Source organism: Eptatretus burgeri, chromosome 8, assembly GCF_056783735.1.
Source record: "Eptatretus burgeri isolate ZD-2024b chromosome 8, Ebu_testis_v1, whole genome shotgun sequence".
In the NCBI taxonomy this organism is placed as follows: domain Eukaryota; kingdom Metazoa; phylum Chordata; class Myxini; order Myxiniformes; family Myxinidae; genus Eptatretus; species Eptatretus burgeri.
This window is the reverse complement of record NC_140968.1, coordinates 97814094-97830135: the sequence shown is the minus strand read 5'-3', so window position 1 is coordinate 97830135 and position 16042 is coordinate 97814094. Positions and strand designations below refer to the sequence as shown.

The 16042-nt window shown below is 44.0% G+C and overlaps 1 protein-coding gene across 3 annotated transcripts in view; it reads left to right on the top strand.

The window, feature by feature from the left end:
• The window catches only part of APBB1IP (amyloid beta precursor protein binding family B member 1 interacting protein), a 106714-nt gene that overhangs the window by 54062 nt on the left and 36610 nt on the right, over nucleotides 1–16042 (top strand). For all 3 annotated transcript variants that reach the window (XM_085893139.1, XM_085893138.1, XM_085893137.1), the window contains exons 7-10: nucleotides 2319–2396; nucleotides 2730–2889; nucleotides 9492–9613; nucleotides 13822–13887. In XM_085893139.1, coding sequence (XP_085749265.1) covers nucleotides 2319–2396; nucleotides 2730–2889; nucleotides 9492–9613; nucleotides 13822–13887 — 426 coding nt within the window. The remainder of the gene's footprint in view (nucleotides 1–2318; nucleotides 2397–2729; nucleotides 2890–9491; nucleotides 9614–13821; nucleotides 13888–16042) is intronic.

Genomic DNA, 16042 nt, shown 5'->3' with positions numbered 1-16042 from the left:
AACAGCCTCTGGAAGGTGGTTTCTTTGACGGGAGAAGCACAGAATTTATGAGTTTTGCTGTGAAGACAGCCTGGATTTTGAAAATTTAACCAGGAGGGGTTACTGGATGAAGCATGCATCCTGGAGTAGTAGTAAGGGTTGGAGAACAGAGAGAACAAAGAAGAACAACGAGAGACAGAGAGAGAGAGAGACAGAGAGAGAGAGAGAGAGAGACAGAGAGAGAGAGAGACAGAGAGAGAGAGAGAGAGACAGAGAGAGAGAGAGAGAGAGAGACAGAGAGAGAGAGAGAGACACAGAGAGAGAGAGAGACACAGAGAGAGAGAGAGAGACAGAGAGAGAGACAGAGACAGAGAGAAAGAGAGACAGAGAGAGAGAGACAGAGAGAGAGACAGAGAGAGAGAGAGAGAGAGACAGAGAGACAGAGAGAGACAGAGAGAGACACAGAGAGACACAGAGAGACAGAGAGAGACAGAGAGAGACAGAGAGAGACAGAGAGAGACAGAGACAGAGACAGAGACAGAGACAGAGACAGAGACAGAGACAGAGACAAAGGTGGGAGAGCAGTGGTGGCAGTGTTGGAGAAGAGGTGGTAAAAAACATAAAAACAGAGACACCACCAACCTGCCTGTGATGTGAATGAAACAGATTTTGTGCTTCGGCCTCATCATGGGAGATTCAAATAAGTTTAAAACAAAGAATCCAGGAGAGACAGATATAATGCTTGGGTGACAGGCCATAATGGATAGCAGTACTCCATGAAGCTATAGACACAGGCCTTGTAGACTGGGAGTAGCTCTGATTTTCCAAGGAAAGACCTGGATTGATGGAGGAGATTCCCAGTCTGCAGCTGGCTTTGGAGGCCGGCGTGGTTCGTCCTTGGCTGTTGGTGAGGCCAAAAAGTTCAAGAGGCTGAACCTTTTCTTGCGTATGACTAAGGAAATTGGAGGGTTTGTTTGACGATTCTTCCAGAGTTGTAGGGTAAGACTGTGAGATTTTACAGGATTTAAGGACATGTTACATTTATCAGACCAGTGTCATATCATTTCCAGATCAGCAGGGAGAGAGAAGCAACTGCTGTCTGCATAGCAGGGGGTGTGGTACTGTATGGCACAGTGTAGAGTCATCTGCAAAATGGAAGAGAGGGTTTTCCAGAGCATCGGAGAGACATTAATGTAGATGAGGAATGATACTAGGCCCAAAAGATTGCCTTGGGGAACAACAGCCTCCACTGGGAGAGGGCAGTTGAGGGTTTACTTGATGGCAGGACCTTGTCTGCATGAGTGTATGAAGTCACAAATTCAAGAAAGAAGGTTAGCCTTTGATGCCATGAGCAGCTCAAGCTTGGCAAGCAAAGCAGCATGCCAGATTGTATCGAAAGCCTTATATACAGTATGTCAAGTAAGATGGTCCGAACCTCTTTTTTGAGGTTGAGGGCCTTCAACATTTGTTGAGAGAGGAGCAGAAGTGTGTCCAGGGTTGAGTAATTATCAGGACAGAATCCAAACTGATGGCTGAATGTCAGGTGTTTGAAAACGGGAAAGACTTGACATCCACCACAATGATGGATTCTCTGACTTTGCTTGTAATTGGAAGCAAGCACATTTGGCTATGGTTGGCAGGGTCTGTTTCTGCACACTTCTTGTGGATAGGAGTGATGTTTGCTGACTTCCATGCAGAGGGGAGGTGGTCAACAAACTACATAGGGCAGATAGAGGGGAAGCAAGAACGGCAGAGCAGGATTTGAGCGTATGGCCATTGGTGCCACCCGGGTCCATCGCCGAAGCAGGGTCAAGGTCAGACAGAACTTTCTCTCCCTTTTTTGGTGAGAAGGACACAGGGTTCAGGAGACAGTGGGTATGTCAGGTAAGAAGGGGATCTATATGCAATCGTATAGGTACAGTAAGTACATATAGTTAGTAAGGAAGTATATTTCCTTGCTAATTATATATACAGTACTTGTAGATTGCAAAGAAAAGCCTCGGAACTTCGTGAACTATTATGAGTATCTCATTCATAGAACTATTTGAATGCCCCTCAGAAGAGCCCATTTACCTAAAAGGATGTTAAGCTAGAAATTACAACTCCATATGTGGCACATATATGGTATTTGAACCCGAGGTCACAGTGTCAAGAGGTGTTACAAACTGTGACATCACGCTGTATTTGTTGTACTTCCTCCTTGTCTTGGTGACTGAGAGATTATTTGCTCATTCTTGCTTCTCACTCTGGATTTTGAATTCCATGTTACTCTTAACAAGATGAGATGTGCACGGCGAGTTCTGTTTCGAAATTGTCTCAACCTCTTCCTGGCATGACAGGAAGAAAAAGCCACCAGGATGAAAGCAGAGAAGATCCGCATCGCCCTACAGAAAATGAAAGAAGCTCAGATTAGGAAGGTAAAACAAATGATCGACAGTTTTTTTTTTACTTTAAATCCATCATAACTAATTCTGCTTTTTACCAAAATACCTTGTCATACATATTAAATTTGTGAACACGGTAGTTCTGATTAACCATAAGGTGCGATGTCACCGAGTTTGATTAGATGCAAAAGAAGTGCGGAGATTTTTTATATTTAAACATTTATTTGCTGGAAGTTCAAAGTCCTTGACTAACATAACTGAGCATCAAGAAACATAATGATTCGATGACCAAAGGAGATGTTCTTGGGGAACATTTGTTTTTTTTTAAGAATTTCATCTAAAATGTCCTTGTGTGCGGATCCACAGCTTGTTATTCGAGTAGGCCTTACAGATAAGAGCTTCAAGAACCTGATGGTGGAGGAACAGCAGAGCGTACGGGAGGTGCTGGACACCTTACACGAGAAAACTCACACGGAGATCGGTCCAGACTGGTGTCTGTTAGAGGTCAACCCAGAGCTCTGTCTCGGTAGGGTTTCCAAAATTCCACGTTTGTTTTTCAGCATTTTGTCATGTGTTTTGTTTTCGTAGCATGATAGATGTTTAAATACAGTTAATTATATAATATTACATCACAAACGAACCTCCACGAGTTTGCTTATGAATAGAGTGAATAGGATGTTAAATTTATTATACAATGTAAGTTCAGACAATAAGAAACTCAATGACAGAAATGGCTTTTTAGTTTACCTTATTGCTTTCACCAACCTATCGAACCGCTATTACCAAACAACATCATTACCGTCACAGAATCAATCTCAATATCGTCACCGAATCTACTTCACAACTATTACCAAACCTACCTCACTGGTATCACTAACCTACCCAATCACTATCACCAACCAACTACATCAGTACTGTCACAAAACCAACCTCGTTACTGTCACGAACCTAGCTCCATACTACCACTAAACCTATCTGAACCTAAACCTATCATCAAGCTACATCATATCTGTCACTAACCTACCTCCATACTACCACAAACCTACTTCCACACAATCACAAACCAACCTCCATACAATCACAAACCTCCCTCCATTCAATCACTAACCTACCTAACCACGATAACTAACCTATATGACGACTGTCATCCAACCTCAACCTACATGACTACTGTCACAAAACCAACCTCATTACTGTCATCAATCTACCTCCATATCATCACCAACCAACATCACTAATGTCACAAAACCAACCTCATTACTGTCATGAACTTACCTCCAAATCAGTACCTCCATACTACCGCTAAACCTATCTGACCACTATCACCAACCGACATCATTACTGTCACAAAACAATCTCATTACTGTCACAAACCAACCTCCATTCAATCACTACCCTACCTAACCACGATAACTAACCTACATGGCGACTGTCATCCAACCTCAACCTACATGACTACTGTCACAAAACCAACCTCATTACTGTCATCAATCTACCTCCATATCATCACCAACCAACATCACTAATGTCACAAAACCAACCTCATTACTGTCATGAACTTACCTCCAAATCAGTACCTCCATACTACCGCTAAACCTATCTGACCACTATCACCAACCGACATCATTACTGTCACAAAACAATCTCATTACTGTCACAAACCAACCTCCATTCAATCACTACCCTACCTAACCACGATAACTAACCTACATGGCGACTGTCATCCAACCTCAACCTACATGACTACTGTCACAAAACCAACCTCATTACTGTCATCAATCTACCTCCATACCATCACCAACCAACATCACTAATGTCACAAAATCAACCTCGTTACTGTCATGAACTTACCTCCAAATCAGTACCTCCACACTACCGCTAAACCTATCTGACCACTATCACCAACCGACATCATTACTGTCACAAAAACAACCTCATTGCTGTCACTAACCTACCTGCATACGACCACTAAACCTATCTGACCACTATCATCAACCTACATCATTGTCACAAAAATAATCTCATTACTATCACAAACTTACCTCCATATAATCACTAACCTAGCGAACCACGATAACTAACCTACATGACTACTGTCACAAAACCAACCTCATTACTGTCATTAATGTACCTCTATACTATCACCAACCAACATCACTATTGCCACAAAACCAACCTCATTATTGTCACTAACTTAGCAAACCACTATCACCAACCTGCATCACAACTGTCACAAAACCAATTACTTTACTGTCACCAACCTACTTCCATACTATCACTAACCGACATCACTGCTGTCACAAAACCAACCTCATTACTGTCACAAACCTACCTCAACACTAACCTACATCACATCATGAGTTCACCAAATCTACCTGACCACTATGAACAAACTTTCTCTGACACAACTCGTATTCATAAAGAATATATATATATATATATATATATATATATATATATATATATATATATATATATATATATATATATATATATATACACACACACACACACACACACACACACACACACACACACACACACACACACACACACACACACACACACACACACACACACACACACACACACACACACACACAATGTTACGGATATGGAAACCATATGCATTCAAACATACAGATGTCCCAAGAGTCAGTTATTCCGTTAAGTACATGTGAGACAGGTCCCTTCCTCTTGTCTAGTGGGAGAATCAAAGGTGTGCGTTGCGATGTCCTTTTAGGTAGGTTATAAAATCTTTACATCCAACGAACATCCAACAACCATCCCATCCCCCATCACGATCCACTGTCCACCTGCGTCTCTGGAGCCTCGTGTTTTGAGGAAAAATCTTTGTGAAGTACCTTTTTGGGCGAGTCTGCATGTGTGGAGTGGGTGGGCTTCCCGGTATGGCCGAAATCCCGCCCAGAAAGAGCGGCCCCATGGAAGCCCCGTCCAATCGGGGCGAATTGTGACGTCAGTTTCACCAAGGCCACTCCCCGCTGAGAGAGGTCCATAAAATTACTGATACCATCCTCAGCGAAGAGTTCGGTGGAGAGGAGTTCTTTGGACGAGAGTTCTTGGGGGGTCGTTCATCGTCTTGGTTGTTGGGTTGCGCTGGAGTTCGGAGGGTTGTGAGGAGTGCTGGTTGCGAGGAGCGTTGCCGTGGGAGAGTCGTGGAGTTCGTACATTGCTTGCAGTGAAAGGCTTGGAGTTCGTGAAGCAACCCTGAGAGCGGAGAGCGTTGGGCCCTGATCCCGCCTCGGACTGCGCTCCACTCGACCCGGGCTCCTTCGCAGACATGGTCTCCACGCGTGCGGCCGTTGACCGAGCTGCAGGACCATTAATAGGTGCCGCACCACGGAGCACCCCATCCCTCCAACGCGCAGGTACCCCACCGAACCGCGACCCCAGCTCGTCTCTCTCCCTGGCTGCGGGGGTCCAATAAAACATCTGGGTTTCTTATTTCTGTGTGTGTGGTGCCAGTCCATTAAGTAGAATTGTTTAAGTGTTTGATCATTGTAAATCTCGCCTGCCTTATATCCCCACGTAAGTCTGCCCTGTGTCCTTTTTCTCTTGTAAATTATTTGAAAATAAATGATTGTAGAAATGTTCTCAGTTCGTTTCCGTCTTTTCCTTCATTGGTCCAGCATGGTTTGGATCTGAGTTTAGCCGGGTCTTTATACCCGATAATAATCCGTTCATTCCAGCCGGCACGGCTTTGGCAGTTTCCGCTCGACTGCACCCAAACCGGAGTTGGTAGTTGATAGTTGGAACTCTATCGCAGCTGGTAGAGTGACCTGGTTCGAGCAAGACGTGCTGAGGGCGTGGTTCCCCGATAGTCGAAATCGCGTAGTTAATTAGGTAAATTGGTTCGAGACAAAAGGACCCTACGCTACGTGGTTGAGATATTGGTGTCCACGGTCGGTTCAGCGACCCGCCGTGTCGCGGAATTATCCGGAGCGACGGCCTACAATTCCGGGGAGTCTGGTGGGAGGCGATGTAACCTCCCCCACCTAGTGATTGTTCTCGCCACTGACTCCAGCCTGCAACTATATATATATATATATATATATATATATATATATATATATATATATATATATATATATATATATATATATATATATATATATATATATATATATATATATATATATACATATATATATATATATATATATATATATATATATATATATATATATATATATATATACATATGTATGTATATATATATATATATATATATATATATATATATATATATATGTATATATATATATATATATATATATATATATTATCAACTCTTCATCAACCACATTATTAACCAATTCAAATCACACAATTATACCCAGTCTTGGAGAAAACCACGTAAGTGGTATTACACCCTCACGCGCTGTACCTCAGGCAGTGTAGGGATTATAGATGTCCCTCTCTAAAGGACAATAGTTTATCATTTGGGTTACTTAATAAAAAATATTGCATTGACAAGTGATTATATATAACTGGTGCTTGCTCAAACAAAAGTTATTTGTATGTTATATTTTGTGGGCTCACGGTTCAAACTCATTACCTGCATCTGGGACACCAAATCAGTGCCCTGACCATCAATCCAGCTTTCTCTCCTTAGAAAAACAAAGTTATTAAAGGCAAATAAATCAAAACGGTTGTCCTGTGATGATGGAATGATTCAATAATACTCATGATCATTATTTATATCGAATGATGCAGCAGACCTTTCCCCGTGCCGTCCCTGCATATGTAGTACGACGATACTCCATAATAAATTGGTTGATGGTTTATAAACTGGTTAAAATTTCCTGGGTATTAATTATTTGTGGTAATAATGAAAGGTTTGCTTGATAGTTTCCCCCATCTGTCCCCCTTGCTCAAGATGCGAGGAACTCAGGTTCAAAATACCATTATATGCATTTGTCTATTGTCTCCCAATGTTCTTGTAATTCATATTAAAGCACACTGATGTCGACTAATGTTTGTCCTGCATATTATGATTGATATACAAGCTCCATTACTTGCCTGAGATAAATCTAAAACAAAACAAAACAAAAAAAAAACTCATGTTCTATATCACAACAAAAATGTGATGTTATCCACAAAATGGAGGAATTTTGTGTCAGGCCTTTCTCAACGACCTGTTGTTCCACCTCTTGGCTGCTGAGATCCATTCTCGGCTTTATTTGTGAACATTTTATGTTTATTTATTTGTATGTAGCCTGGGGTTTCTTGGCTGCATCATTTTTCTGTGGGCATGGCTGTGCCGTTGATGCAGCACGTTGCCGACCCTGTTACCAGTAAGCTGGTGCGGTTGGGTTGATTGTTCATATGTTTTTTTAAGTATAATGAGTGTATTTGTATTGTTGTGGGAAGGCCTTTTAGGAGGTAACTTTACAGAGCATAGTGATAGTTATTTCCCTTAGTGCACGTATTGGTATAAGCGTGAGGTCATTTAATTGTGATAATAGGATTATGCATTTAACTAGCTGTTGTCTTCCTGCCCAGTATGTGTGTGTCTAAAACTTCTTTCCCTTGACACCTTTTTCATGTTTCATCGCTTTGTAATTTGTCTTATATGTTCTTTTAAACGATCAGACATGTCATTGGTCTGGGTTCATGCGGGAAAAGTCACCATCATGACAAAACACAAGCCACAATCTCGATGAGAGGCCATAGCGGGATACCCACCAACAGACATAGTGGGATACCCTATCGACAGACTCGGCCCCAGGCCAATGACAGCCAAGCGAGGGTTGAGAAGGCATCACGGACTAAGGTGGTGGTTGAAGCAATAAAGGGGGGTGCAGACCATGGGGGAGGAGATGATGCTCCGGGACCTGACACCGAAAGCTGCGTACAATCTCCAGGAGTTTTACATGAGACGTGGCCTGCCTGCAGCCTTTCATCACCATTCCACACCTCACGCTGTGCTCAGGCCTGCCTTCTATCCTGCTGGCTCGGGGTTGCGGCACAAATTGTTTTTCCGCCGGGACCATATTCACCCATTGGATCTTGCTGTATCGCACCGACGCAGCAGCGATATTTCTGTCATGTCGATTTCTCTCTGGTCTTTCTTCCAATGAATATCTGAGGCCTTTGAGGACATAGAGAAATTAGGAGATAACATCCATACTTGATTTGAGGTGCATAGCAGTTTGTAGATAATAATTGTATTGCTTCTTGTATTCCCACCCTTTGCCTGTGAAGACACCATTATAAAATCATGTGTTCTCGGAGTGATTCGAGTTGTCTTCCATCATGAGCTATATTGGCTAATCATGTCCATTGAATGACCCATTGGGTTTGTGGTGATTTGCACCCAGGCTGAAACGTACCTGCATCTGAGCGGCTACCGCTAATTTGGGTGATCGGGCACATGGTACTTATCAGCACGTCTCCCGACTGGCTCAGGCGTTCCATCTGAGCACGGTAACGCGGTAAACAGGCCTGGGAACCTGCTCGGAGTGCCAAGATCAGCTAGCCAGCGCGACCGCGACCGCGACCGCTTTGCCGTGGTTTGTCCGGATTCAGACAGCGTAACTGGGACGAAACCAGAAACTACAACAATATCTCTTAAAATACGTGGTTGTTGACTGTGTCATGGTTGTACTTATTCTTAAATATTTTTTCTTTAAATAGTTGGTTATTATTCAGTTAACTAATTGAAGTTGAAATTTCTACACCCACCCAGAGGGTGAGTAAACAGCTAGTGTAGAATAATGTGTCATAAATAAAGTTTGTCAATCTTACTACATCTATTATGGGGGTGGGCTCATAACTTGAGACATCCGTACATTAATACTACATCCCTTGTCTTTGGATTGATAATAATGTATCCTTATAGGTACAAATATAATAGGTACAATAGATATCTTTACATTTATATGATGTTTCTGGATCGATACTACATACCGAACAATATCAGCCTATTCCCATCTGAGCACCTGGCTCATTATCTCAAATTGGAATCCTCTATACTGTGTTGATTTGTCCAATGTTTCCTATTTTTCTTGTGCTTCAAATAATATACAATGTTATAACTTTATCCTTGAGGCTTAGACATTGTTAAAAAAAAGCAATTCTGTCCATACTTCTTGTCTCCCTTAGAGCGGTTCTACGAGGATCACGAGAATCTTGTGGAGAACCTTGTGACCTGGACACGTGATTCAGAAAACTTGCTCACATTTGTGGAGAGAAGAGAGAAGTATTCCTTATTCAGAATGCCAGAGGTACAATCCAGAACAAATGTCTTACAGAGACTATACCATCTACAAGGGTTTCCTTAGAAGCCGGTTACCGGCGACCCGCAGCCATCTACTCAGAGAAAAAATGTCAAAGGTCGCCGCCTACTTCAGCGCTGATTTTTCGATGTTTTAAAAAAAAAATTTTTGGTCATCACGAAATCTCTTCACCCCCTGTTTTGAAATCCGAGACAAAAACACATTAGTATTTCGATAAAAGTGGGCTTACTTTTACTGTTGGTACTCTCGCCACGTCAAGCACAACACTGACCTAAAAATAACACAAGCAGCTAAAACCGCCTCCTGCAATAGAGAGTTCTCTGCTTTAGCCTCGTTTTGGACTGTTGGCCTGATACCCTGATACCATACAGCAATGACCTCAAGAAAATAAACTTTGTAGGCCTCGCAGTTTTGGTGCCGAAACGATGGCATCAAAACGAAAATCCCTGTTTGACTTTGGATTTTCGAAGAAGTCCAAAGTCATGGGAGGTAAGCTTCTGGCGATCAGTAATTGGTCTAAACTTGCACTCGCGCGAGTGCGACGTTGTTGTTGTTTCATGAAACACGTGTTTCACCTAGTCCATTTTGAGCTTTTGTCAAGTGATGCGGCTCCAAAATACACGGTCACCCGTTGTGCCTTTTTAATTTATAAAGTAATTAGCCTATAAGCTTAAAGCAGCTTTTGTGCATGTTATTATTCGTGGTTATTTGCACTGAAAATCACCGTTTATTCACTGAAGTGAAGGCCAAGTATGAGAAGCTGTGAACTGGCCAACTGAATACTGGTACCGCAGGTACATGCATGTGCCATGGACTTGCGAGATTTTCTTGATGGTATAACAACACGATACTGGCGGATAATGTAAGGTGGAAGTTTAACAAAATTGGGATTGTGACTGTGACGCAGTATTCACACTTAGACTGTTTGATTGGTTGACTGATTGAAGCTGGCTGACATCAAATAAAGAAATTATCAGAAAACGAGTGAAGTTAAATACATGTTTGTCATTCATTTTCTAACAATAAACTAGTCTGAAGTTATTAGTTTGAGCTGTTTATTAAATAAAAACAAAACAAAATAAAATAATAATAAACAATATTTAACAAAGTAAAATGAAATCGAAGAGGGAAAATATGCATAAAATGAATGAAAGAAAAAAAAACTTTTTGTGGTTTTCCACCCCAATAGCATGATAATATGAGAACTATTTCATGTCAGAAATCATGCGAGAATGCATCTCCAGCCATCTAGGATCCTCCAGCTTCCAGGGCCTTCAGCTACGCTCGCGGTGATGGTAACCTGCTACTTTTTAATGGTAGCCTCCTACTCCAAAAAATAAGGATACCCCCTAATAAGGATATCTATCCTAAAGGATTGTGCAGAGGTAGTACACTTACTTCTGAACTGACTCGTCCAGGTTCGATTCCTGGTCCGACTATATAGTCTTGGACTTGTGCTTCACAAAGTGTGCCGTCCCATCATCGGATGGGAATTAAGCTGGGTGTCCCATCTGTCAGCATGAGTTGGTGGACGTGGACGTTAACATCTCACAGTGTCTTTGGAGTGAAGGTGAGTTATTGTCGACATCCTGAATTCCAAATTAATGCCCAGAACTGCGTTGCAAGTGTTTTAGTCTTCTTGAAACTTGGACTTCTAGGACTTTCCTTGACACCGGGTTACATTTCTTGCTATCTCAGAGTGTGGCTGCTGCGTAGACTGCAGATTGTCGACTATGAACAAACAAATATTTCACACACACACACAGGTGGGTTCACATGCCATGTGTGAACCTGATATCCGTTCATTCGTTCACTACCTTTAAGTCTTCATCGAGATGCAGCGTCCCCTGCTGGTGCATCCACATTGCGGCAGTTTTAGTTCACTCCAACTCCCCGTGGATTTGAACCTCAAATAGACAGTAAGGTGCGGGCAAGTTACCACCGTTGGGAAAGGTGGGGCAAGCAACACCCCACATTCTTTAAGTGAATATAAGCAATGGTCAGTGTTGTGTTTGCGGAGCGTCCATCCTATTTGATGTGGTACGTGCTTTTTGTTTGTTATTTTTTTTAATTTTGCATGGTAAACGACATTTCCGCAAATCTACACCTATTGTCACAGCAGCACACCTATTTCTATTCTCTGAAACCACCACTTCGTGCTTTCTGGCACAGTTAACAACCTTCAATAAAATTTCTCATGAAATTCCCATGGAAATTCGTCATGGGATTTTAGCAGAGTTTGCTCCAATTGGGAATACTTCCCACAACCAATTCCATGCAAGCATTGGACTTTCCCATAGGAAAGCATGCCACTCCGTGGGTTTTCTCAATTCGAGAAGATTTGTCTGCTCATGGGCATCCCATTGGAATTTTTTTCTTGGGACATTTGAATAGCTGTGAATAAAACATGTTCTATCTTTTATCCTTATAAAAGGCTGTGTGTGTGTGTGTGTGTGTGTGTGTGTGTGTGTGTGTGTGTGTGTGTGTGTGTGTGTGTGTGTGTGTGTGTGTGTGTGTGTGTGTGTGTGTGTGTGTGTGTGTGTGTGTGTGTGTGTGTGTGTGTGTGTGTGTGTGTGTGTGTGTGTGTGTGTGTGTGTGTGTGTGTGTTGTTGGTTGGTATCTTCATATGCGAGTTTCAGAATGTGGAATGGAGTCCTCCCCTGGCAGGCTCAAAGTATCCACCACCGTGTGTGTGTGTGTGTGTGTGTGTGTGTGTGTGTGTGTGTGTGTGTGTGTGTGTGTGTGTGTGTGTGTGTGTGTGTGTGTGTGTGTGTGTGTGCGTGCGTGTGCGCGTGTGTTGTTGTTGGTTGGTATCTTCATATGTGAGGTTCAGAGTGTGGAATGGAATCCTCCCCGGGCAGGCTCAAAGTATCCACCTTCATTTCGGTAAGGGGTCACGATTCATGGACCAAGCTGTGAAGTTTTCTGTTTTCAAAGTTTTGTGTCGAGGACTCTCTTCAGGATCATCACTGAGCCCAGGACATCTCCAACTGTAGTTTGTTTGTAATAATATTCCCAGGGATGGTTTATAATATCTCTGTGAGGTTCTTTGTCATCATTCCTGTAGCTTAAACTATCACTGGTTCAACTTTGGCATTCTTCAGCTTCCAGGATATTTTCACTTCACTCTTGAATTCTTGGTATTTGGTCATTTTCTTGATTTCTGCATTGTTTAGTCCAAAATCACTGGTATTAACACCTCACTTAGCAATGCCTTCTTCTCTTTTTTTTTTGTACCTAAGTATGATATCTGGTCGCAACGCTTTGTTTTCGATGTTCACGCTCGATGAGATCATTGGGTCGTACGTGAGCGGTACTTCCATGTTCTCAATCCGATGATTTTGGTTAATGTTCCCACAAATTTTCTGGAACTGGGATATTAAAGTTTTTGCAGATGTGCCAGCAGATGACTTTACAAACACAGTTGTGTCATTGTGTGTACAGCTGTTCTGACATGAGATTTAAATTTTTTTATTTGTATTTGGTCATTAAGCATAACATATTACCCTCTTTGCTAACGCCACCTCCACCCCTCACCTGTCTCAATTTTTTTTCCTCATCCTCCCCCCCCCCCACTCTGTGTTCTCTCATTGCTCCCCCCTCCAAATAAAATGCAGCACTCTCCTCCCACACCTCTGTCACTCTCTCACTGTCTCTGTCTGTCTGTCTCGCTCTCTCTCACATCCCTCCCTCCCACAGTTTATAGCAATGTTTCATGAGGCGTTGCTCTCCCCACCTCCACCCCCCTTCCTCGTTCTTCTCCCCTTCCTAGCTTCCTCTTCTTCACCCACTCCTCGCTTCCCCTCCCTCTTCTCCCCACCCCTCCCTTCCCTCCGTCCTCTCTGCCTCTCCTCCTCTCTCTCTCCCTTTCTCTTTCTTCACCCCCTCCCATTCACACTCGCACCAGCGAAGTGATGGGTAGTATTTACTAGTTACAGAATAAAATTTCCAGGAATGAACATTTTGGTGCTTCAAAAGCGCAATGTAATCTCAGGTGAACCCTTGGAATGTGTTCAACACTTAATAACCTCAAGGTTTGAACACCCACGCTGGTTCTTATCCTTTTCTTTTCATATGTGTACTGCTCGTGATCTAAAAGGAAGGGGTTTTATTGTTAGGCTACATAAGTAGTTCCGTTAAAGAAATGTATGAGCATTTACCATGCATAAGACGAAGCATGTGGACCATTCCCACAGAATTACCTGCTCGGAAGAAAGGAGTCGAAGGAGATCAGAGACAGGGACAAGGAAACATTTTTGGAGGTAAGGTGCGAATAACACGCGTTTCTTATGAGATGGTTTCCATGAAGTATGGAATTGACGTCGGTAATGAATGTTGATCAAGGTACCTACAAGGCTCAAGAATGTTGATCAAGGCTCAGAGCATGTTTGATGCATTCCCTATTGGTCAAGAACCCACTTTCTCCTGTGAAGATTAAACCTTACGAATAATTTTTATTCAACATATGATTCGATTTTGTTGGGGTTCCTCATCATGAGTAACACTCGACTCAAACAAAGCCAATGGAAATCTGATGCAACAAACCGGGGCAGTGTATAATCAGCAAAGGCCGACAAGCTTAATATTGTTACGAATCTGCGCCCGCCAGCGTGCGGACAGCCGCTTTTAGCCGAATCACGGCGTAACGCCCACCAGACGAACAATTCAGTTGCGACTTTCCGGAACAACGCCGAAAACCAGTCACGGGTGTGCTCCAAGCGCACACTACGGCCTAGTCAATCTTCTACCCGCGCACGACAGGGTCAATCGCCAAATTATCGATATACCTAATTATTTGCGCGGGCAGCCTACCGAGAGACCGTACCTCAGCGAGGTCTGCTCGGACACGAACCGCTTAAGCGGTTCGTTCCATTCTGGGATAACCGAGCAGGGTATTATCGCGATACCTCGCTGGACCCAATTCTTTTATCGGCTATCCAAAAGCCCGCTACCATTCCGGAATGCAATATGGCGTTTCAACGGGGAAAATGACACGACGTACAGGTTCACATTCAAACAAGCACATTCATTTTTAAACAACACATAAGCACGTAATCAGTCATGCAAGTATGGAATCAATGGGTGAAACACGCATGCAGTTGGTGTGATGAATGCGGGACGGGACAAGACGCGAGCAAGACAAAGCACTACAACCGTCTATAAACAAGTCACACAAATAAACAAGGAAAGACCCCCTCAAAGGCAAGGGGGTCAGACTGGACCCGTAGGCCTTTATAACGTGGAGCTTGGCGGACCGAAGGAGTTCCACGAGACCGTTGCAGGCTACCTCTACCCTCGTGGTGCCTCGATGGGGCGACCCGCGACGTCCCGTCCCCACGGCAGCTCGCGTAGCCGTGGTTGAGCCCAGGCCATGCCAAGTGTCCGGGTGATTCGGGCCTCAGCCGGCGACGCGTTGAGAGGAACGAACGGGTCTTGATGCTCTTCCAAAGTTGATGGTCTTTGTAAGAACCCGTCCGTCTCTCAGCGATGCTCGAACTGTGCCGAAGCCCGATCACCTCAGACCGTTTGGCGTGTGGCTGGCGAGCTCTCTCCGGCTAACTCCACACGAACGTGCAGGTCTGCGCGGCACAGCAGGTTTGGCCACCCTCCCAGCTCGCGTGTCCTCCGCTCTCCTGGACTTCTCCCCCGACTATGTTCTCCAGGCTTCAGGCTTCCACTCAGCTCCCCGACCTCTCCAGACTGACTCTCCACCGACTCCAGACTGCGAACTGGTGCTCCGCTCAGCCTTTTATAGGGCCCGAGAGACGAGATCTGACCTTCGCTCTCCGACCTTCGACCCCACTGGCCCCGCCCCTTTCTCTCTTTTGATCCGAATTCCGAATCTGGCTCATGAAATAAATGCAGGTGACAGGGAATATGGCTGGCTGCACCAATGCAGTCCTAGGCCTCCCCCTTGAATGAGCGCAGTGAACACAACGGTGCACGGGTGCACAAATGCAGTCTCCATGTGTGGCTGACTGCAAGGCAGTCCCTGCTGAACACTGGATGGTACTGACGCAAGCAAACACAAGCAAATGAGCGGTGCACGGGCTGCCAATGCAGTCCCGTGATGCGGCTGCCTACAGGGCAGTCCCTGCAGAACGAGCGATGATCCTGGCGCACATGGTGATGGATGGATGGGGAAAATGCAACAAAAAGGGCTAACAGGCATGGGGCAAGGCAAAGGCAGGCAGACAAGGCATGGCAAGGCCGGACAAGGCCGTTGTAGCAAGACAGCCGGTGGTGAAGCTGACCGGCACAGGCCTTCTATCAAAACAGCCGGCAGATGAACTGACCAGCACAGGCCTTGTAGCAAAACAGCTGGCAGATGAACTGACCGGCACAGGCTTTGCAGCAAAACAGCCGGCAGATGAACTGACCGGCACAGGCCTTGTAGCAAAACAGCCGGCAGATGAA